Here is a 24,467-nt window from a genome sequence, read left to right as displayed (position 1 = left end):
CCTAAAGGGGTTACATTCTTTAAAGATTAAAAAGCTATTATTAATCTAAGGGTAATAAATTTTATTTTATTTTAATTATTTAAAGGGTTTATAAATATTTTTATTTTTTTAAAGTCCCTAAATAAAATTATAAATAAAAAAATTATAGTTATTTTATTTAATAACTAGTTAAATAAAATAAAAGTTTATAGTAGTTAGGTACCCAAAAGGTATAGTACCTATAGATATAGGAGGGAAGCTTAAGGTATGTCGCTAGATTAAGTAGTATTAATAAAATATTAAACAGAAGGTAAAGAAATATATTTACCTATAGCCTTTTAACGATGGCTATTTACTCTTAGACTCTGCTTAATATTATGGATTGTATTTTTGGCGTCCTCTGAGTTTAACTTTTATAAAATTTAGGAATAGACGATAGTAGAGCGATAAAACGCATCGTAGCAAAAGGGAGATATATTATTATTTTTACTTAGCCCTATTTAAAGAATGTAACGTAAGAGGGTTAGTATATTTACTGCCGTAGTTATTTAAACTTCTACTACTATATTTATCTTTATAAGGTATTTATACTTATAAATTTAAGCTATTTCTTAGTTAAAAATAATTCGTATATTATAAATATTAATGTTTAATTAAAAAAATTAGATATTCTTAATTTAATACCTATGGTATATTGTAGTAGGACAGTAGACTTTTATACTTTATTTTATACCCTCCTGTATTATAACTTTTATTAAGGCGGTAATTATGCTATTAAGTATTTATGCTTTATGCTTAAGGATACGATGTTTACTTACTTAAGGACTAGTATATTTTAGGACCTTCCTTAGTAAATATACTACTTAAACTGTTAGGCAGAATTAACCTATAGCCTTTGTTAAAGGGGAAGATATAATAAGTGGAAGGTAGAGAGGTAGATACTACGTTAATATTAGTAAACTTATAAACTAGGAGAACTTAATAGTATAATATTAGTTTTAAAAAGCGTATACCCCTATTTCCTAAAGCTTATTATCTATTAGTAGTATACTTATATTACTAGGCTTTTTAATTAATAAAGCTTATTCCGGGCAACTGACGTTTAAGTATCTACGTTACCGTTAGTATATATTTTCTTATAAATCTTCCAACGCCTTAAATACCGATCTAGAAGAATAATAGTCTACTATATCCTTCTCTCCTCTTTAGAATTATCTAGTTTAAATAAGCCGAAGGGTTTAATTACTTAATTAATGCTAAGTGTAATACTATATCTAATGTAGTAACTAACTGTTAAGTAGGCTAAGGGATAAATAGCTTACCTAAGTTTATATATTGTAATAAAAATAAGTGCTTATAGCGTTTTAAATATTAAGCTGCTACTTAACTCTACCTTTAGAAGAGCTCTCTTAAGGCTATAGTAGGTAGGAGAACTTATATTAGCATCGGGCTCTGTTATAATAAGCTTTATAGCAGCTATTAAAAGTATATTCTTATAGCACCGTTTACTAAGAGGATTTAAAATCTTTTCTAGGAAATTCCTTCTATATATAAACGGTACCTATAGGTAATTATACTAAAAGAACGCCTTAGTAAATTCTCTTACAGTAGCTACATCCTTAACAAAAGACAGTAAGTTAGGGCTAATAGGTAGATTTACATTTAATAAACTGCCTATAGATCGCTAGAATAATACTAAATTAGTAAAATATACGGCGGGGAACCTATTTTAGTCCGGCTAGCTTTTAGCAGTAGTGGTTAACGGAGCTCCGCTTAGAGATTTAAGTAAGGTTCCTAAAACTAAACTATTCCTCGCGGTCTTATATACGCAAACACTATTATATTTAGCTAGCGAAATTAGTGTACTATATTAGTAACTTTATATAATAAAGCTATATACCGCTAACAGAGTAAACACTAGGGTTAGCGCCTATTATATTTTTTTTTCTAATGCTAATATATAGAGCAGGAGTAATACAACAGTCAGCCAGACTATATACATTTATTATCTATTATTACTATTATTTAGATATCTAAGCAACCCGTTATCTTAGGTAATCTTAAAATATATAAATAAAAAATAAACGGGCTATATATAGAAAATCTATTACATTAAAAACTTAAGTTAAGCGGATATTTAAGGCAGGGCGGATAAATAGTCGGGGGCAAGCTAAGTAATTACTAACCGCTAATGCAATATCTGATAACTATAATGCAGCGGGCTGTTTCTCTAAAGTCGTCAGTAGTAAGTTATATTACTGCGTTTTATCTTAGCCGAGGTTCTTAACCCCAAGAGTCCGCGTTTAGCTGGTATTACTATACTGTCTAGTACAGTACTACCCGTTAGCTAACTGATGTAAGGCGGAAAGAGATGGATTATTAAAGGTAAAGATTAGGTTGATCTTATCTCTCTGACCCTATGATATTAAAGAGCATCGGGCATAGGATCATTTAGCGTTAACATCCCCACGTACTTCTGTACTATAGTTATCCGGAATCTGTCTACAGCTATTTAGATACCTAATCCTCACTGATTTTAACATATTCCCTTGCAATTGTAGCATATAACGAAGTAGGCATAGGACTACATAAACTAAGTATACTCTCCTAGGGTAGGTACTATATAAAACCTTAAGCTTCTTAAAAAGTAAGGTGTAGAGATTAGACTGAGAAAGTGAGACAAAAAGCGTAACTACATTAGATTTCACCTCTGCTACTGCTATTATAAAAAGTAATAAGATACGGAGTATTATAGTAGGAATAATCTATAAGTAATAATATATAGTGTTAAATCCAGCGTATTATTCTAATGTAAATGCTTAAGGTCAGAGTATATATACTTATAATAATTTACATTCAGTAGTATATACCGGAGTCTAGTCGGCATTAGTCAAATATTCATCCAACTGCTTCTCTTACTACGCTTATCCCCGCTCCCGCTGCTCCTGCTATAATCTAGGGAATTAGCTATATCTAAAAGATGTAAGTAATAGTATATTATAAACCAAAAGATAATAACAGTATTTAATAACATCTTTTATACTTAAAGGAATAGTATTAAGAGGAAGCTGCAAAGAGCAAACTTACTATATATACCGGTCGTCTTAATTTTTAAGTTTGTTTAGCTTTATTTTCTTTAGCATTATCTTTAATTAACAAGCATCTCCAATTAACAATAGAATAATTTTATTACTTATAATATTACTTATAATAGCACTATTTACAACTACTAAAACTTCTATTACAATATATAAGCAGCCCCTTAGACTATAAGTATTAAAGTTCTTTAATTATACTTACTTTAATTATTTATTCTAACGTTTACTACTAGCTTTATTAATAATAAGTTTATAAAAGGAACTAAAGGTAAATTAATTAAAACCTACAACCCTATAGATAAAAAACTTATTACCTCTGTCTATAAAACCACTAAAGTAAATATTACTATTACTATTACTGCAGTACATAAGGCCCTCTAAACTATATAATATTAAATTACCCTATTTAAACGTAGATATCTGCTTAAAAAATTAGCAAATCTTTTTAAACGTAATTTTAAAACTCTTACAGCTATTAAGTCTTTTAATAACGGTAAGCTACTAAGCCTAGTAAGGATAGATATTACTAGCGCTGCTGGTTACCTATAATACTATAGTAGCTAGGTAGATAAGATTTATAGTTAAATAATTAAAATAAATCCTAACTCCCTTAACTATACTTATCATAAACTTATTAATATCTACAGTTAAATCATCCTATAAAACTTCCCTCTTCTTATGTAAGCTTAGAAAATTAGCCCTGCGGTTACAGCTGGTAATACTATTATTTTTAAAATTATAGAATAAACTCCTTTTTTTAATCTCTACGCCTCTGCATTAGTAAAAGAAGCCGGTTTCCCTGCTAGTATAATTAATACTATTTCCAGCTATAGTTGTATTACTAGATTTATAATCTTTAGTTATATAGATATTAACAAAGTTGCCTTTACTAGCTTTACCTTTATTAAATAAACTATTCTTTAAGCTATAGTAAAAAGTAACCTTAAAAAGGTAACTTTAGAACTTAGTAGTAAATTACTAAATATTATCTTTAATAATATTAACTTAGATAATGCTATTAAATAAGTTAACTTTAGTATCTACTATACTAGCGGATAAATTTATTATACAGGCTCTTATATTCTTATATAGGAAGGTATCTATAATAAATTTATTAAGCAATTTAAGGAGTATGCACTATAAAATAAGCTTAATAATCCTTTTAATAAGTAAACTTTCTAAGGTCCTTAGGTCTTACAGCTATAATTTAACTAAATTATGGGATATATTAAGGCCAGTAAGCAGGGTAGTGTAACTTTTACTTTAGGTAGTAGATAATATAGTAATAAAGGTTTCTTTATTAAACCTACTGTCTTTACTAACGTAACACCAGAAATAAAGATCGCCTAGGAAGAGATTTTCAGTCTTATTACTACTATTTAAAAGTTTAAGAATAAGGCTAAGGCTATTAGGATTAGAAATAATAGTAACTACGGTAAGTAAAGTCTACTGTTATTATCTAGGGTACTGTACACTAATATAAAATATAGGTTTTACAGGTGCTATTTATACTAGTAATATTAATACTACTATCTGCGTCTTAAACGCTTTATAGGCAGGGTATATTTAATGATATTCTTTACTATATTGAACCTGGCTAATGATATTTATAGTACTGTCTAAATTAACTAATACAATATAATATCCTACCAGACTCCATTTAGTGGGTATAAGGAGTCAGGTATTAGTTGTAAACTTAGTTCCTATGCCCTTAAGAATTACACATAGGTTAATTCTATACGGTATTTATTAATTAATGCTTTATTTGCTTAAATATGTTTATATAAGTTATTAGTGTAAGGCAATTGGTATAGACTCAAGTTTAAAGATAGAACAGCTTAAGTACAATAATATATTAATTTAACTATAGAGGCAGAGTAAGATATAATTCATTTCTACTGTAATAAAAGATTACGTTAAGCGTCTTAATTAGCGTAGCGATTAGGACTTATAATTACATTAGTTAATAACTGCAAAGTTACTTAACTTTATAAGCTAAGTCCAGGGGACTTTTCTATTTAGCTCCTCCTCGCTATTAATATAATTAAAAACAGGGGTTTTCGTAATACTAGCAGCAGCCCGAGAATATATATATTTTTTAATAGTGTAATTAAATATAATATAACGGTTTATAAACTTAATAAGCTGTTTTTACTAAGTGGTTATTACAGTAACCTGGCTAGAGCTAATACAGCTAGTAATAACAGCATTAAGGCAGGTAGCCTAGTAGGCCTTAAAAGCAGCTAAGAGTTACGCTGTAGTAGGAATACTGTAAACGCTGTTAATAGATTAAAATATATTAGCTAACTTATTAAAGAGCGTAACTATATTAACAATGCTATTGTTATACCTAGTACTAGTGCTGGGGGTGAATTTATACGCTATATTACCGGTAAGTATAATATACCTAGCGTATAACTAGTGTTAGATAATACCCTCCTTAAGGTTAATTATTTTAGCGCCCCTGCTATTACCGACGTATGTATTATAGGCATCGCGGATTATTAATTTATGTAAAATAGGTAGGTAACCCCAGCGGCTAATAAATACTTTTTTATTAGTTATACTATAGCGGATGCGCTTATAGGTTAGCTTATCTATATACTTATAAATACTAATAACAGTAGTGTCCTTACTAGTAAATAGTTAAATAATGACGTTACGCCCGTAAGTTTCGTTAGTATCTCCAGGGCATAGGTTGCCCTGCGTAGGAAAACGAATCTATAGAGTACGGTAGGTAGTCAGGAATAGCTATTCTTTATTTACTTAGGAATCCTCAGTACCTAAAATCTAGCTTACTTAAAAAGCAAGCGTATGCATCTAGTTACGTATAACGCTATAGGCACTATCTGCTCCAATAATAATAAATCTATTATAAAAAGTCCTATTATAGTAAATAATAATTATATTATTATTTATAATAAAGATATTAAAAATACACTTATTAATAAACATTTTAGCCTTACTTTTACCTAAAAGTAAGTTATAAAGGACGGCGGTAAAATTATAGTAACTAACAGCTTTAAGAAAGCAGCTATAGCTATTAAGCTTATTAACGTATATACTATAAGGCTATATTAAGAACAAATATTATACTTTTTACTAATATATATAAAAGCCTAGCTAGTACCTAGATCCTTTTTATTATAGTTTAAGTATTTTATTTAAGCTAACGGTAAACTAACGGTATTAAAGGCAGGGAGAAGTCTAAGCTGGCCTAAGATACGCAAGCCTATAGGGTTTATAACTAGGTTAAAACCAGCGTTAAGGATAATACTTAGCCGGCTTTTAAGTATAATAAAATCAATACTAGCGTAGGATAGGGTATAAGCTGTAATAAGCCCAACGGGGCTGCTATTAATAATAATAACTTTAAAACCTAAGGGACTTATAGTGTATAGGGCTGGAGCTAAAGCTGAATTTTATATAAAAAACTTTAAATAGTACTCTTAAGATTTAAAGGAGTTCTTAGGCCGTTCTGGAACAGAGTGATAGTATTAATGGTTGTAATGTATTTAACTTATATTTTTGAGATGTTTTTAATAAGCAGAAGCGGTTTAGAGAGATAATAGTTATAAGTGGCTATACTTATATTAGAAAGGTACTTCGTCTGCAGATAGGTAAAATGGTAGTTGGTAATCCTGTTCTTATAGCTCGTTGGACTATGAATTGCGGTTAATTTACATGGCTTGCAATCGCATTGCTAGTATGTGTATGCCCTGCATTTCCGTTATTATACTACTAACTAAAATAAGTTAAGGGAGCCGATGATAATTCTAATGGTATAACACAGTCTCCTGTGGACTAAATTACTCCGCCTTAGTATGCGCGTTAAAACTCTCTTGCTTTTAATAATTATGCCTAAGCCTTAGTTTCTCAACTCCACCCTTTAGGCACTAATCAGACATCTAACACTCTACGTCTAAGTTACAGGTGTGGGACAGATAATGGGGTGTATTTAGGGATTGGTAATAACTACTAGATGATTCTTTTTTATTAAACCGATTGGTTTATCTTACTTTCTTTGGCATCTAAAGAGCACCTAACTTGTGGAGAGATATTGTGTGCGAAGCTAATGGACTACCATTGGTTTATGCATGAGAACCGGCTTAGAGTTATATAAAATCAGGTGGAAAGGGAAGATACAACAGTGTGAATGGATATCTTTGACTAGATACTAGAGCATAGTACCTGGGGTAAATTAAACAGATGTGAGAAGTATAATTTTGCTAGGACGTTATTGTTTTGTTAGTTTATACGAGTAAGGAATTATCGTGGCCTACGACTTGTGTCCCTCTGTGACGTAACCAAATAAGCACATGGAACAGCCATATAATACATGGTATCAGGCGGATGCGACGTGATATTGGAGCAAGAGAATGTAAAATATGCCACTGGTTTAAGAATCTTAATAACACCGGGTTCATTACTGTCAGAGGCCGAGTCCTGCCAGGTATATCCATGTTTATCTCAAACCGTAATACTAGAGCTAGGGAGTATTAATAAAGATCTCAACAACTTCAAGATACCCGTCCTATGAAGTAATGTATAGGGGTATGGGTCTCTCCTAATCTTAGATTGTAATATTTAGATTTGCACAAAGCAATATCTTTACTATACTTATATTTCCCTTTGAAGTGGTTGCTGCAAGTGCCATTTGTCCAAGTGTAGATGGCCCCGTTTTAGTTGGAATCGAAGTTTTCGCCGGTTTCAACAGCTCCCGCGGACGGTTTGGCAGGCCTTTGGACTAGTTTATTAATTAATTACTATAGATCACATCAGCATGTCAATATTTAGGCCGCGTGGCAACCAGCAAGAAAACATGGCAGTTCGAACAAGCTGCTATAAGTGTCGCCCGTTTCTTCCTTTTTCAGATAGGTATCTAAAAGTGTAATGCGCCTCAGAATATAGTTTCAGTAATTACATCAGCACGCTAATTTGTAGGCAGGCTGCTTAGCAATCAGGAAGAGAACATCTATGGTAATCAGAACTAGCTGTGTACGTATCGCTCGTTTCTTCCTTTTTCAGACAGGTTTCCGCAAGTGCCATGCGCCTCAGAATTAGCTTCCGGGATTCCCTCAGTACGCCAATATTTAGGCTGTATGGTAACCAGCAAGAAAAACTCGGCGATCGGAGTAGTAATTGGTCCTGCCAAGCTTCGACGAGGCCATATTGCAAAATAGAAGCGACCATTGTCTCCACGCCAGATCAAACGAAGCCCCATCACCCCACTCGCGATAATTGCTAGCTTCAGCCCTGACCACGTTCTTAGAGATGGTAATTTGGCCACAGTACCAGTCAACAAGGGAGTACCGTCATCTTCCAACCGCTCTCTTATTACAGGGGCCGCAGCTATTGCCAGCTTGCATCTATTCCTTTATTGCAAAATGATATACGTTTAGGTCTAACTCTTAACTTTTTTCGGGACGATGGCGGTTATAATTAGGCCCATGGGTTTATTACATTGGCGCAACCAGTATTGGAGCTACTGCCAGAGTACATGTAATTATTCGTCCTGAAAGTAGAATCGCAGGTCATGTAGTCCTGCGCGACTAGAAGAGCCTTTGGTAGTTTTGGGACATAAGACATAACAAATATAAATCGCGAAGGCGATTTCTCTTTATTGTAGTAGGTGCCTGTAATATTCTTTCAACTAGGTACATTACTATACATGAGTACCTATAAACACTAGCTTTAAGGGCTATGACAAGCCGTAGTTGCACCTGGCTTCCATGTTGTAAGAAGAATTATTGAAGTATGAATCCGTGTCCTTCAGCTCGTAATAGTGGCAAAAAAAAAAAGGTTGATTATATTGCCTCGATCCTCTATGCCGGGATGCTGTTTGCGAGCGTCTGGTAGAAATTGCACCGCGTACCACGGCCACCTTCCCAAGTATCGGCTAGGACGACAGAGATAGTATTACGTAGGCCAGGTTGTTAAAACTATATAACAGGCACGCCCTATTATATAGTAAATAAATAGGGCACGCTACCTATCTTATTAAGGTTAAGCTACTTAGGGCTGGTTTTAGTCTAGGCTGGCTAGGTAAAGGCGCTATTCGTTATATTAGGGTTTAGCGAAGAGGCTTTATTAATAATAGTATTAGTTATAGATAAATTCCCTTTTGTAATAAAATTACCCTAAATACACCTAAAAGCTAGTATAAAATCGGTAGATAGGTTTAGTATTAATAGACTAAAGTAGGTGTTTATATTAGTAATATATAAGGCAAACGGTACTAAAAATTAGTAGTATTAGCTCTACTAGCCTTTTAATATAGGCCGACGCTATTTAATAAAATAGGTAAATAAATATTACTTCAGTATAAATATTATTTACTTATTACTACTAGCTGTTTACATCCTAGGATACTTTAACAGCAGTTAGACCTATTACGCTATTAGTTTTAAATAAAGGGCCTCCCGTAGTATTTATATTATTAAGATTTATAGCTAGGATAGAATTAATTTAGGTATTAAAGAGGTTAGGGAATTTAGCGTATAACTAATTAATTATATCAGTAATAGTTAAGATAAAAGGGGGTATAAAAAGAGGGCTTTTATTAGTATTATTACTAACCAAGAGCTTCTTTCTATTTACTTTCTTAGTTTTTAGTTACTGGCTAAGTAGACCTATAATATAAATATTATCTTTAATAAGGTAGAACGCCCTGTAATATAATAGTTAGCTAAGATAAAAAATATAATAGTCTTTCTTAAATACTAACTAGTAACTATAGGTCTGCTAAGCGGTTAATTAAATGTTAGTATTCTATAGGCTAACTGTATCTTTTCCAGTAAGACAGGAGAAGATATTCCCTAAGCTAGGGCAGCCGGCCGTAATTAAGAATATATAGTAATAAGCCATAGGCCAGGCAGTATTATAATTATATTAGAAAGGTAGGTATAAAGATATAGTAATTTCCTGGTTAAAAAGCAAGGTACCTAAGCTGCCTTTAGCAGCCGTATTATAGTATATAATAGAGCTCCCGCTGGCTAAGTCGCCCGAAATAGTAATAAATAAAGGGTCGCCGCTAAATTAGGCAATAAAGAGTTTAATTTACAACAGTGTAAATGCTTGGTTAAGGAGGCTGGCATTTACAACGCCTTTGCTCTTTACTTCCTGTAATAACAGGAAGCCGAATACGCCTAGCTAAGTGTTTTTTTCCTATTAGCAAGGGGATAATAAGTAGAAGGTGTATAAAACGTAAATGCTTCTTTACCTAATACTATATTATAACAGTAATAAATTTATTATTATTACTGTTTATAATACTGCTTATATTAAGAGTACTATTACTAAAGCTATATCTACTACTATAGATGTATACTAAGACCGGTAGCCTGGAGGCATTAGATAGTACGTAGACGTTTAAGAACAGGCAGTCTTTATTACCTAGAATGCTAAGGACTCCAGGTACAGCTAAATATACCTATAGATAGATAGGGCTAAAGTTAGTGGCGGGAATTGGTTATGTTAATAACTAAGTAATGGGAAAATGTAGTAGTTGCTAGCGGAGATTCCCTGTAGGTACTGCTGTATATCTTATGCTGTAGTAAGAGACGTATCCTTATGTTTTAGCCTTTTGACTTTAAAGTAAGATAGATAATAATTAAAGTTAAAGTGCTTATACCCTTTCTAAATGTTAAGATCGCTTATAGAGTTATAGTAGCCTTTATACTTAGCATAACTAAGGCTTACTTATAATAAACTTAGAGACCGCTATATCTTACTTAAATCATTAACATTTATATATAAAGCATTAGCTATTAAGCTAAATAAGAAACCTAATGTAATATTGCTGCTGTTAACTGAGTTCCTTTTTATAATAGTTAATATAATATTAATAGGGGGGGCGGGAACTGCAAGGGAGAAGCCTGCGATTATTAAAATAAGAACCTTAGCTGAAAAATACATTATCTACTCCGTGCCTAGGAGCACTGTTAAAAATAGAAGAAATACGTGCGAAGTATAAAGCGTAAGAATAGCAAGAGAACGGAGTATTAAAATACAACCTATCGTACCTGTTGCTCTTATATTTAGATATATTTCGCAGTATTATATTTATAAGTAGCCTAACTATCCTATAATATATAATTTAATAGGAATAATAATATAAGCGATAGCTATTTACGAAGTACGAATAGGCTAGAGCAAGGGGTAAGGTATCCGTCTTCTTGGCTTTTTTAAGTAACACCGGTGCCGGCGCCCTGAATTAATACTATGTTATTTAAAAAGAGCATTACATAGGTTAATCTAGACCCTATGCGCCGCCAATATGCTTACCCTCCTTTATTAAGGTTAATAACCTATAAATTCAGCTGTGCTTATTATAGACCAACTTAAGTGGATCCTAGTAATTATTGTAAATATGCCTTTATATAAGTGTGCTATTAGAACACGTATTAAGGTAGTAGTTATATCTTAGTTATGCACTTCACGGGGATTTATCTAAGAAAGGAAGAAACGGGCGACGAGTGCAGCGGGTTCCAGCCTAATATATATCTGCTCGTAGCATGTATTATTAAGCATTACGCGCGTCTACACAGCCTCTTCCGGCGATGGCCTGGGGGGAATGGGAGACAGATTTTGGCAGTCTGGTGGGATGTAGGAGCAGAGACAAGCTCTATCACTAGGCAGGCGCGTGAGGCTGCCGGCATAAAGTCAGCATCTACTATACAGTAAAGCAAGTCCCTGTCGACTATCCGTCACCTAACCATATGCCAAGATTGTCAAACAATCCCTGACCTGTAGACTTCAATACGTCCAGCGTATTCCAAAGCAATCAGAGATCCTTGAACAATTTGAACATAAGGGGGGACGAGAGCATTGATAACTATTAACAGCAGCTGAAAACTACTTTAGGTCAAACCTGAGAGATTCGGTATTGACAAACATCTGTAAGCCAAATGATATAAGACACCAATCTCCGGACATTGCCGCACATATACACGATTGCTCCTTCTGCCGTTTTACTTCAACCATCATCATAGTCTAGCCAACTGCTTTAACTAAAATCCTTTACTACTATGTAGGAGTAGAGCGGATGCGTTACGCCGGCTGCTGTTCAGGAATTAACTAAGATGGAAGCCCTGTACTCCGTGGTTAATGAAAGATCGTATCTAAGAATATTCATTGCTGTCTTTCTCCACTAAGAGGAATTAAAATACTATACCTACAGGGAAGAGGATAATACTAAGTCCCTATAAGCTAATACTTTTCTTAAGGAAGATTAGTAAGGACTGCGTAATATAATAGCAGCAGGCTAATAGGTTTACTTAGGCTAGTAGCTCTATCTATAAGACTGCTGCCCTGCGTATTATATTATATAATATAAGGCAGGTAGTCTAGTATAAGTTTAACGTATAGGCCCTGGTAATATCTTCTATAAAAATCTTAGTATCTAGCTCATAGTTAAAATCTTTTACTACTTTATTCAGGCTAAATAATATATACTACGTAAGCAGGTCTCTATTGTATTTCCAGCAAGTTTAAAGTAACTTTTCTTATTGCTTACGCTTTTTCACTAAATTAGTCTTATCTTATAGATTATCTAACTTCTCTAGGACGGTGGGAATGTCTACTAAAATATTAACGAGGCTATTTATAGCAGATTTCGGTTTAAGGCTCCAGGGTACTTATTTCTAAGCTAGGCTACTAAGGATAAACTTTTTACGGGTATAAATGCTTAAAAGGACCTTTATAGTATAATAACCGTTAGTTAGTTTATAAAATAAAACTTTAGGGCTTTAACTATAACTATACGCCCGTTGTAAAATATATAATAACTAATACCGCTAGCGTACCCCTTTGGGCCTTTCCTAAGGAAAATTACAACTCCCCCCTTTATATAGTTAACCTAAGCACGTGCTTAGGCGACTTTGTCTTACCTATCGTCTCTATAGAATATCTAGTTAGCTGTATTAGATCTAACTGTGTAATTTAAAATAAGGGAGGGAGAAGGGAGTAAGTATAACTTTAAAGAGGCTTATTATCTTAGTGGTAACTAAGATTCTATTGTAATTAACCTATAACGAATTAAGTAGCGCCCTTTTTATTTTACATAAAGCTTTTCCGTAAATCCTAAGCCCTACATCTTACATCTATTGCTTATTATCTCTCTTTCTGACGTTAGCTAGTGTAAAAGCAATAAAAGTATTACGTAATATAGGCTTATGGAGATATAAATCCTATGCAAGGAGCATCCAGCCGCTGGAGGCATAAGAGATAGTAGTTTCTAAAATTAAACAACTAAATAAAAGAAACAATTCCTAAAATAAACTAAGGTACTTAGCCTTAAATACAGCCTCAGCTAGTGTATCAGATAATATAATATTAAGTAGCTCGTTAGATTTAGTAATAGCTGGTTTACGGAGCGCTTAAATCGTTAGGATAAATAAGCCTTCTGTAATTATATAGTATTAAATTAACTTACAACCTACGGTTCTCGCAGTATTACACCTACAGTCCTTAGGCGCCCGGCTGTATATAAAAGATAGCCCTTAGTTATAGACGTATTTAACGTACCAGTGGCGGCATAGACTGCATCTTAGAAGTTAAAGGTCACACTGTATTCCTTGTTAATTAGTAGCTTAGGATATACCCTACCCAGGGAAGAGTACCTAAACTACGATAACAGGATTAAATATACTTAACGACGACGTACTTTCTTTTTTTAGTACCGGTAGGCCCTGTAACGCTAAGACTGCCCTGGTTCTCTTAGTATAATGCAGAGGCAGCTATGTCCTTTCTAATCGTAAACTATAGCACTCTGCTGCTGGGAGGTGGGATCTCTTTTTATTTTCCCCTTACTTCTCTCCAGTTATATCGACTGGCCGATGGAGTTAAGATTATAAGAATCATCGGCAGATATAGTGCTGACGTAAACGCGGTGCCCATTTCTTATCAATTATTTATTTGTTTATTTATTTTATTATTAACGTCCACTAAGTAATCTAGTTATATAAGTCCTTATCTAGGCACTAGGACAGTAAAAGCCGCCGAGTTTAAATCGGGCATTTGCTACGTTTTAATATAACAAAGGAAAAGGGGATATATTAATCTATTTTACGTATTTATTTCTGTAGGGGGGGGGCTATATAAGCTTATATCCTCCACTAGTTTCTAAAAGTCCTTATACCCTCTATTACTAAGGAGGTATTAGATATAGGTAGTTCTAAAGCGCACCTCCCTTTCTAATACATTAGGGAGAAAAAGGGCTACTATATAATACTTTATAAAATATCCTTATATCCTTAGTTCCCCGTATTTATAAGTAGGCCTAGTATTATATCTAAATCTTTTGTAATATTCTATAAAGTCCCCGTATTTAAACCTTTTAGCTAACAGCCTATATAAGATTAGGCGTAGGAGATATAGTTTAAGGAGTATAAAAGGGGCTTTATAAAGGCCTTATCTACCAGCCTTATAAAACTCTAAGTAGTTACTCTCTTAGTCAGCATCCTATATTTCCTTACGTTTTTTTTTTACCTACTTTTTAATAAAGGTAATAGTAAAGTAGTTTTTTAAGAGGCAAGGGAGTTTTAAACCCTCCTTTACTAATTAGTTAGCTTCTTTATTTCCTAGTATATCTTTATAGCCTAGGACCTAGGCTACCTTTATAATTACCTATAGAAGTAATTTCTAAGCGATTTAACATAGCCCTATATAAGCTCCTTAGGATAAGGTAGGAGTTAGCCCTAGTATTCTATCTACTACCGCTAAGTTATTTAAAAAAAGCAGAATCTCTTAAATATCTAAGTTTACAAAAGTATATATCCTAGCTAACTTTATAGCTTTAAAGGTACCTACCGCCTTAGCGTTATAAACCTCTACGTTAGCAAAGGGACTATATATTATAGTTCTTTTAAAGTTATAGTATATAACAGCTCCTTAGCCTATATTACCTTATTTATTCTATAAGCCGTCTAAGTAAGTAAGGAGGGTAAACCTAGGGAGGCTATTAAGTAATTCTAAGTATTTTTCCGCTACCTTTAACTTCAGTAGGCCTCTAAAATCTAGGCCTACTTAAACTACTTTATTATTCTTAGTAAAAAGGGAGGGTTAGACTATTTTCCCTACTAAGGCTATAGTATATTATAGTTAGGTAAGGGGAACCCTAGGCAGGAGTTTCTTATTAATACATCTGCTAACTAGGTAGTTCCTATCTAGGCCTGCAAAGCAAACTACTATACAGAGTCTAGTCTATACTACCTATACTAATGCTAAGGGGACTCCTAATTCTCTATATATAACGGAGAGGTTAATCATCTTCTACACAGGGATAACTACTTTAGCTACTACTTTAAATAGGGGTTCTAGGATTATAGTTAATCCCACTAAGCCTATTCCCACTTATTTATTTAGGTTTATTATACTCTATCTACTTTTACTAGGCTAAAACACCTCCGTCCTATATAAGGCTACAGGAATAATACAGGCCTTAGCTACTATAGCCACTACATTTAATAGGAATCCTTTTTATATCTTATTTAGGGATCTTAGGAAGTTAGCTGCTTTAAGGGCTTTCCCCTTTATAATCCTAAGGTATTTTTTAAAAAAAAGCCGTAAGTCTAGGTATATCCCTAGCTAACGGACTAAGTCCTAGGGGGCTATAGTCTTTCCTCTAAAGTCTACTCCCTCGTTATATATTTAGGTTCTAGTCCTATAAAAATATATAAGTTTAGCTTTATCTAGGTTAAAGGAAACTGCATTCCTATTACCTTAGTTTAAGGTATCTTTTAATTTCTACTAAAGCTTCTAAGCAGTTTCTTTAGTATTAGCCCCTACTACTATAATACTAATATTATTTATATACCTAAAGTAGATGTTAAGGTTATTAAGCTTTAGGCTAGGGGAGAAATAAAGTATAAAGACAATAGAAGAGATAGGGGACCCCTGTAGGGCTCCGTATTCTAGCTCTATCTCCGGGAGGGTAGTCCCATAGCTATTTTAGATAAAAGCCTTACAGTTACTTATAAAAAAGTCAACCTATTTTATAAAAAGGGGGGGCTACCTTTATTCCCTAAGTCTATAAACTAGGCAGTTATATATAATAATATTAAATACGCTAAAGATATTAAATATAAGGAGGGAGATAATAAAACCTTAGGCTAGGGTAACTTTAGCGTTATATAGTAGATAGGCAACTAGGTTTATTATAAACCTTTTTAAAAAAGCCCTAAAATATTATTCTAGCAGTATTTTATATTTTATTACTAAAAGGGAAACTCTTCTAGCTAAAAGTCTCTTAAGGCCTTTACTTATATAGAAGAGTAGGAAAATAAATCTATAGCCTTTATATATAATATATACTTTTTTTAACTTCTTAGGTTTAGGGATAATAGTAATCTCCGCGCTTTAGAAAGGGAGTAGGTAATATTCTATTATTAAATATCTACGAAAAAGGTTAATTATATACTTACCGATAGTAGACTAAGTAAGCTATAGAAAGGTAACTAATATACTATCTACACTAAGCATAGTATTTCCTAACCCTATTATAGCTTTTTTAATCTCTAACTCTAATACTATTTAATCTTAGTAAATATTATTATTAATAGGGAAGTCCTCTTCCTATAGGTTTAAGATATCCTCCTTTATTATCTTACGCTTAAGAAGCTTATCTTTAAGAAAAGTTACTTTTTTTATAGGGTTTAAGATACTTTTATCCTTATTTATTAAGGGGGGTAGTTAAAAGTAGTCTATTACCTTATGCTACTTAGCTACTAATTAAATATTTTTAATAGTACTAGCTTCTATTATAATTTTATTTTAGTAAGCTTACTTACTATAGTATATAAAGTTTTTAAAGGTTTTATAGGCTCCTTTTTAGGCAGAGGAGCTGTCTACTACTTCTTTATAGGCTTTATAGGCTGCTTTATACTTTTCTAACTACTATAGTATACTATAGCTGTTTTAGTATTTAATTTTACTAACCCCTTTTATAGCTTATTTAAAAAGGTTCTGCAGGGCCTTAGCGTATTTATTAAAGTTAGTTTCTAATAGTATAGTTAAGTTAACTATAGGGAGGGTTTAAGTAAAGGAGTATATAAGTTAGCCGAAGTCTTCTTAGTATTTTAATAAAACGTATTTTTTCCTTACCCCTAGGGTTATCCTAAGGGGTTCAGGTAGGTTTATAATTATTATATAGTAGTCTAACCTTATATTAAGGGAGTATTTAACCTTAGTTAACGTAGGGTAGTTTATAAAAACTAGGTTAATGTATTTTCCTAAGTATTAGGTAGGTATATTTATTAAAGCTAGGAGGAGATTGTATTTTTTTACTTATTTTGTAATTTTATTACCTACTAGGTCTGCGCTTTTACTTAATTTTTAAAGTTAGTATAAGGTATTAAAGTCGCCTGTAATAATTAAGCGGGGGGGGGGGAGGGCCTTATTTAGTAAGGGTTTCTATAGCTAAGTTTACTAAAGCCCTTTAGTAGACGTTAATAATAATATAACTATATACTTTTATTTAGTATATATATTTATTCTCTAGGCCTAGGGGAGAAAGTTATTTACTAAGGAGGTTTAAAGAGATTTTAATAAATATAAGAACTAAGGGTCTAGCGTTTCTTTAATTATTTAGGGGGTTATATACTTAATATCTAGGGTAATTCTTAATTTACCTTTTATTTAATACCTTATTCTATTAGGCATAAGGTTCCTAAATTAGTATAATATTATAGTTACCTTCTTATATTAGTAATAAGGCGATGTCCTAGTGTAAACTACTTCTCCTAACGTTAACTTAAAAGATTTTAAGGCTAGTGTTTCTTTAGCAGCTACGATAGGGCCTGTTGTTTATAGGCTTACGTTAAAAGGTCCGTTAGTTCTTAAGGAGGCGTTAAGTATATTTTTATTACCTTTGGCTTTTTCCTCTTTATTATTTAGGCCAGCTACGTAAACTACCGACCTAGCGGAGGAGGTTCCCTTATAAGGATCTTCCTTATTTAAGTTAACTTTAATAATAACCTTTTTAGCTAAAGCCTAAGGGGGGAAGGGTAAAGCTAAGCTAAAGATTAACAGCCTTATGCAAGGGCTTATTTAAATCTTTAGGTTAAATGTTTTTTTAATATTAGGGGCCAGGGTGGGGGCAGGTTTAGGTTTAGGTAGGTTAGCTTTATTATATTCCTACTAGCCTAATTCCTAGATTACCTAGAGTTAGGCTTTAGTTATTTATACTTTTTCCCTATTTTTAATAACTAGTTTAGTAGGGTATTTTAGGGAGTCTGCTATATAAGGGTTATTATAGTTAATATACTAAGGTAGGGATAAGTAGTTAGCCGTAGAATTATTATATTTAAAAGATAGTTTACTATATTTATAATACCTTTTAGTCCTAGTGTAATTCCGTAGGTTATAGAATCTAAAGTACTATAGGTACTAGGTGACCTAAGGGGGCTGGACCTAGATTTCCGCTAGAAGGGAGCTGCTAAAAAGTTTAAAGTTAGGTTTAACATCCTTATTAAAAGAGATAAAGTAGTTATACGTATTAAGGGATTCTCTGAAGTTAGCTTTACAGTAGGAGACGAGTAGGCTCTTAGCCCCTGCCCTAGCGTATACCTCCTCTAGGATTAGTACATCTATAGGGTAAGTCCCGCTTATATTAGTATACGTCTTTAATACACCGTATATAAGAAAAACCTTTTATAAACATACTACTTTAATTTTTAAACCGTCGTTCTTTACTACCAGTTAAAGTATAATAATTTTATTTTTAATGTTTTAATTCTTACTTCTAAAGGTAAAGCCTAATTAAACCTTTTAGAAGTAAGTAATATCCTTATTTATAAGCTTTAAGATCTTAATTAGTTCTTATCTAGCCCTAATAGCCGATAGTTTTCTTTATATATAGTCTAGGGGGACTTAGATAAAGATATAGTTATTAAGGCTTTCCTTAGGTTTATTAATTTTATTTATATTTTTTCTATAGGTAGTAGGGGCCAGCCCTCTGCTGCTTATAAAGGAATACTTTAGGTTATTAATTCCCTTCTAAGGGTTTTTATTATAAATGTTTTCTTATAATATAATTTATACCTATGTAACCCTAGGGTCCTTCTGGCCTACTTTTCTAATAGACGCAGGAGCTTCTGCTAAAGTAAGGGTCCTAGCGGCGTTTAATTTATCCTTCTTATTATAAAATATATTAGCTAATATTATCTTAGTTAGTTAAGTAGCTTTTTTTTTACTACCTAATTTCTCAGAGTCTTTAGGCCTTCCCTTAGGGTTAATATAAAAGGCAACGAAGTTTTCAAAAGCAGTATTCAGGTATAAGCAAACTTATTCTACTACTACTAAGGAAAGCTAGGAGGTATATTACACCAGGCAGAAGTTAATAACTATAGCTATATTTAATACTACGTCTTATTTAGCCCGCTATTATACGTTAATTTTATTAATTTAGTTTATAATTTTATTCTTAGTAAGGGATTTCCCCTCTTTATTTAGGTTAGTAGCTTCCTTTACACTATTAAAGATAAAGGTAATAAGGCCTTTTAAGGCTGTTTACACTGCGGTCACCGTTACTACTACACTTAGTTTTACTTTATTAAAACTAGGTAAGGGTATTTTATCTGCACCAAAGGCTTCTCCAAAGCGTCTTTTCTTCTTAGGGGTAAAGGGGAGGACCGTAACCTCTCCCGTTTTTAGGCCTGAGGGGGTCACCTCCTTCGGTAGTTGGAAGGCTGTCGCTAGTCCAGGGGCAACAGGTTTCGTTCTATTCTAGTTATCTAAAGGGTTTACAGATATTTCCATCTCTCCAGGGTCCCCAGATGGGACCGTAAATAAAAAAATCGTAGTCGTTTTATCTAATAGCTAGTCAAACGGGTGGGAGTTTTTGGTGGTTAGGCACCCAAAAGGTGGGGTACCTGTAGATGTAGGAGGGAAGCTTGCCATTTCTTATCAAAAAGGGGTGTTTAAATACAGCTATTACCAGCTAAACTAGGAAGGAGATTAGTGCAAAGCCCCCTTCCGTGCTAGACTCTCCCTAAATACCCTTGGTTCTATTACAACCTCGCGCCTTAAATTATCACTGGTGGTAATAACCCGTACCAACCCGTGCCACCGACTAGCAGCAGGCTGAACTTAAATGGTAGCAGCATGATGACTATAATAAGCAATAACAACAGATGCCGGTGACCACGTGGTTACTGGTTACCGCGTGCGGATGTGCATTCGCCCAACTTTTGATAGGTAATTGTTTCTCAAGCTGTCAGTTGGTCGGATGTATACATGTATCGCTTTTCGCACTATCTTTTGTGGTAATACAGCGACAACTATCGCCTTTATCATCAAGTCGCGGATGAAGTAGGACGGACACTTTCCCAATCTTGCTTGGTTTTCATCACTTGGATCTTCTTGACAGCATTCGACCCATTTCAAACAAGTGTTATAACTAACAAAATATAATTACCCAGAATAAGTTTATCTCTACTCCTCGTAAGATTATACCATACATGATGATTATGTCCAACCGCTAGTCAATCTCCGCTAATAAAGGCCGTGAATGAGTGCTTAGCATGTGGTGTCAATATAGTTGTTGCTATGAATATGGAAATCAGGTAGTGTTGGTGGCAGCTCTATGGATCCAGTGCTGCAACCCCGTGATCAGTAACTCAGCATTAGGCGATGCATGAGTTACGATGCGCACATTAAGACTTTCCATGACTACAGTGTTGACGGCGGCCAGGCCCATCAGAGAAAAAAAACACAACAACCATTTTATCTGTTAAGGATGCGAACATGCCAAAATCCGGAAACATGCGGTTGTGCTTCCGCTCCTTGTCTTCCTTGTCCTGTCACAACCATTGGTGTTTATAGCATTGATGTTGATTCTATATGGGACAATGCCAGACGATGAGATCATGGGCATAGCGATTTGTCATGGACTTGGTACGTCTTCTCTAATATTTATCTACTGCTGCACAATAACTCCTGCGCTCTCGACCTCCCATATGGCGGCGCGAATTCTTTGAAGGTCGCCAGAGAAAAGTCTTGGCCGATTTCATCAATCATAATCTTTCTGTGGCCGGCGCTGAGTTGGTCCTAGAAGTTCATTGATAGGACTAACCGAATGAGAATTTGACGAGTCGGACGGCATGCGAGCTACACTACGGAGCATGTCTATTGCATGAACCGCAATGTTTTGCCCCTGCAATGTATTGTAGTACGGAAGAATAAAATACCATTAGCATACATACACTGTCATCAACATAGTTTCTACGCACTAGCTTGCGATTCCAAATGCTATTGGAGTTAAGCTGAAGTGTCTAGAGATGGAATAGTTCAACTCAACTCTTGTTCCTTCTCTTTTCCTCCATGTCGTTTGTGTGACGGATTAGATTGCGCCTGGCCATTGTAAGGGAACATGTTGAATGCTCTAAATACAACGGACTTGTAAAAAACGCCCAGTTCAGACTGCTTTCCTAACAGTAAAATTTCTTTATTCAAGCATGTCGAGACGTACGCCTAGTGATAAGTGTCGGAGCGAAGCTCTTCGGTTCGGTTAGCGAAGTCCACTTGGGCTCCTCTACCAAGAGGCACATGGCTTGGATGTATTTGGAAATAGACGAATACACCACAACGCCCCAAGAGGATGGAGCCCCTCTCGGGGCAAATTTGTTGGTCTCATTGGACGTAAACTGTTGGCATATACCGGGGATGATAATGGGGTCCCCACTATTGTCTCTGCTCAACACAACGTATTCCCTTGTCTAGCGCGTCTCTCTCTCTCCCGGGGTAGGCTCTTGCAAACATATTTTCTCGAGATGGATGAATATCCAGTTGGCACCCTACTTTGCACGCCACAGTTACCAAATCTGTCACAGATGTCCTTGATCTTCCCGTCCTCGTGCAGGTGTGAATAGACTTGATATATAGATGAAAGTGAGGCAAGGTTCTCAAGCGACCTCCAGAACTCGAAGGTATCTAATTGGAATGCACAAGTCATGATCACGAAGAAGCCCCGACCCTATCCAGTTTGAAACGAGTTTTTTAAATCTGGGTAATAAACGAATGTATTTTGGTCGTAACTGTGAGGTTCCAAAGCCATTATTGCCTGACGAAACAATAGAGTTTAGAGGCGGAGTGGGGGCTGTACCCGTCGCCCGTTTCTTCCCTTCTTAGACAAATCCCCAGAAGTGCGGGCTTGAATATTACGTCAGCTCCACTTAGCTTAGCTCTTCAACTTCTCTTAGGCGTAGTAATTGATATAGCGTTAAACCCTACGGAGGACACTTATATAGGAATATAATTAGAATAGGGTAATTAATTTAATAATTCTTATAAATATAATTGCTGGCTGTTGGTGATTTATATAATTTTAATAAGTTTTTAATTAAAGAAATAATAGAACAGAAGATTGTAATATATTGCCCTAATAGTATACATTCCGCCCTTTCTATAAATTACTTAAGGCCTTGTAATTTCTTACTCTTACCTCAATTTTACAACACTTATAATACGCTATAGCTAACTACAGAACACAAAAATCAGCTGCGTTATTATACTAACTATATCTACTTCCCTTGTTACTGGTGGTATAGGCTATATTACTCTTTATATTATAAAAGAGCTTCTTAAGCACGGCTATATAGTATATATAATAGTACGCAGTCTAAAGAACTAGTATAAGTGTAAGCCCTTACTCGACCTGCAAGTTGCCTATCTAGGCAAACTCCGCCTATTTAAGGCAGACCTCTTTATTTAAGGCTTTTTTAAAGAGGTAATGTATAACTGCGATACTATCTACTATATTACCTTACTGTTTATTTTACTATAATAGACTAAAAATAAAATAAAAGAAATTATTAAGCTAGCCCTAAAGGGAACTTAGAATATCTTTAATAAAGTAAATAAGATATAATCTATTTAATATATTATTCTTATATCTTCCTATATATTCTTTAGTTATAAATATCCTAATATATTCCTTAATATCTTTAGATAATAATATTAATTATATACTGCAGTTATATTAATATATTATAATAGTTCTAAAGTTTATACCCTTCCTAAGTATATATTAACTAAATCTATTTAAAATATAATAGCCTTATTAATATATAATCCCTATACCTACTTTAAAGCTAAGTTAAAGAGGCTGGTCTAGCGTATTGCTAACGCTTAATTATAAACTTACTAAAATCTTATTACTATTTGCCTAAGCCTTATACTTAGCCCTCTGCTATCTAACGCATTTAATTCTAGATCTTTATATATACTTAAGCATATATATAAAAGCTCCGACCGGTATAGTATCCTAAATTACTTATACGTAATTATTAATGTATATAACTTAGCAGTTACGTATATTACAGCGGGTAAGAACGCTAAGGCAAACGGGAGGTACATTATATCTTACGTAAAGTCAACGAGTATGCTCGCTATAGCTAAGCTAGTGTACCCGTTTTACAAGCAGGTAAGGCTATTGCCGGCGAGAGCGATGCCTAAGTTACTTATCTATTTAGCGGCACCGTTCCTAAACGTGTCTAAGCGATGGGCGGATAGAAACCTGGGTATTAACTTTAATTTAGACAATAAGAGAAGTAAAGAGGAGTTGTATATTGTGTACCGGCCGTTGGAGGACACATTTAGAGACTATTACTTATCTTACCTTGCTCGGCAAGATGTACACTAATGGTGCAAAGTTTGAGGAATAGCCACTTGGAGAAGCTGTCTTTAAATATATTACAAAAACAGCTCAGTTACTGTGACGTTGTAATAAGCCGGTCTCTTATGTTAGTAATAAAAGGTAAATTCCCAAGGGATAAACTTATACTAGGTTTTATAATAAGCTGAGCTCCTATAGGTTAGTATAAGAGGGATTCCCAAGGGATAAACCTTATACTAGGTTTATATTAGCGGATAGGCTAAGTTAAACTAATAGGTAATTAATAAGGAATAATAGTAAGATGTTTATATAATTAGTAAATAATACTTTTTAAATATAATTAAGTATTATTTTATATTTATAACTAGCTATTTAAGTATTTTAATAAGTAATATAAAGTAAACTTATATATTTAGTTAACCTAAACTAAATTAATATATAAAATATTAATTTTTTCCTAAATTAATAAATAATTTATTAATTTACTATTGATGTTTTAATCCTTCCTTAATTAATTAAAGAATTAAAATTAATTTAATTTAAGTTAATTTATTAACTTCTTATTATAACCTTAAGAGCTAGGTTATAATATAATATCTCTTTTTTATTAGTTTTATCCTTAAGACTTTACTATATTTAGTATAAGTAAATACTTTTCTTTATTTTTTATTAATATTTTAGTTTTCCCTTTATATATATTTTTATTAATTATTATATTAAGTATTTATAACAAAATTTATTTTAAAATAAAGTATTATAATATTTTTTTAGAAATT

At 33.5% G+C, this 24,467-nt stretch overlaps 5 protein-coding genes across 5 annotated transcripts; 1 reads left to right on the top strand and 4 right to left on the bottom strand.

The window, feature by feature from the left end:
* Positions 1–1,333: 1,333 nt before the first annotated feature.
* On the bottom strand, positions 1,334–1,540 carry M431DRAFT_102182 (hypothetical protein; the record flags this gene model as incomplete). The annotated part of the gene is made up of 1 exon (XM_024911400.1): positions 1,334–1,540. A coding segment is annotated over one exon (207 nt), but the record flags the coding sequence as incomplete, so codon positions are not given.
* A 4,701-nt stretch (positions 1,541–6,241) lies between these two features.
* Positions 6,242–6,454, bottom strand: M431DRAFT_102184 (hypothetical protein; the record flags this gene model as incomplete). Its single annotated transcript, XM_024911401.1, has 1 exon — positions 6,242–6,454. A coding segment is annotated over one exon (213 nt), but the record flags the coding sequence as incomplete, so codon positions are not given.
* Positions 6,455–15,836: 9,382 nt separating this feature from the next.
* Positions 15,837–16,028, bottom strand: M431DRAFT_102186 (hypothetical protein; the record flags this gene model as incomplete). Its single annotated transcript, XM_024911402.1, has 1 exon — positions 15,837–16,028. A coding segment is annotated over one exon (192 nt), but the record flags the coding sequence as incomplete, so codon positions are not given.
* A 1,119-nt stretch (positions 16,029–17,147) lies between these two features.
* Positions 17,148–17,309, bottom strand: M431DRAFT_102181 (hypothetical protein; the record flags this gene model as incomplete). The annotated part of the gene is made up of 1 exon (XM_024911399.1): positions 17,148–17,309. A coding segment is annotated over one exon (162 nt), but the record flags the coding sequence as incomplete, so codon positions are not given.
* A 5,914-nt stretch (positions 17,310–23,223) lies between these two features.
* M431DRAFT_102174 (hypothetical protein) lies at positions 23,224–23,718 on the top strand (the record flags this gene model as incomplete). The annotated part of the gene is made up of 1 exon (XM_024911398.1): positions 23,224–23,718. A coding segment is annotated over one exon (495 nt), but the record flags the coding sequence as incomplete, so codon positions are not given.
* Between the last annotated feature and the right edge of the window lie 749 nt (positions 23,719–24,467).

This window comes from Trichoderma harzianum (assembly GCF_003025095.1).
Source record: "Trichoderma harzianum CBS 226.95 unplaced genomic scaffold M431scaffold_47, whole genome shotgun sequence".
NCBI classification, from domain to species: domain Eukaryota; kingdom Fungi; phylum Ascomycota; class Sordariomycetes; order Hypocreales; family Hypocreaceae; genus Trichoderma; species Trichoderma harzianum.
This window is presented reverse-complemented; position numbering and strand designations above follow the sequence as displayed.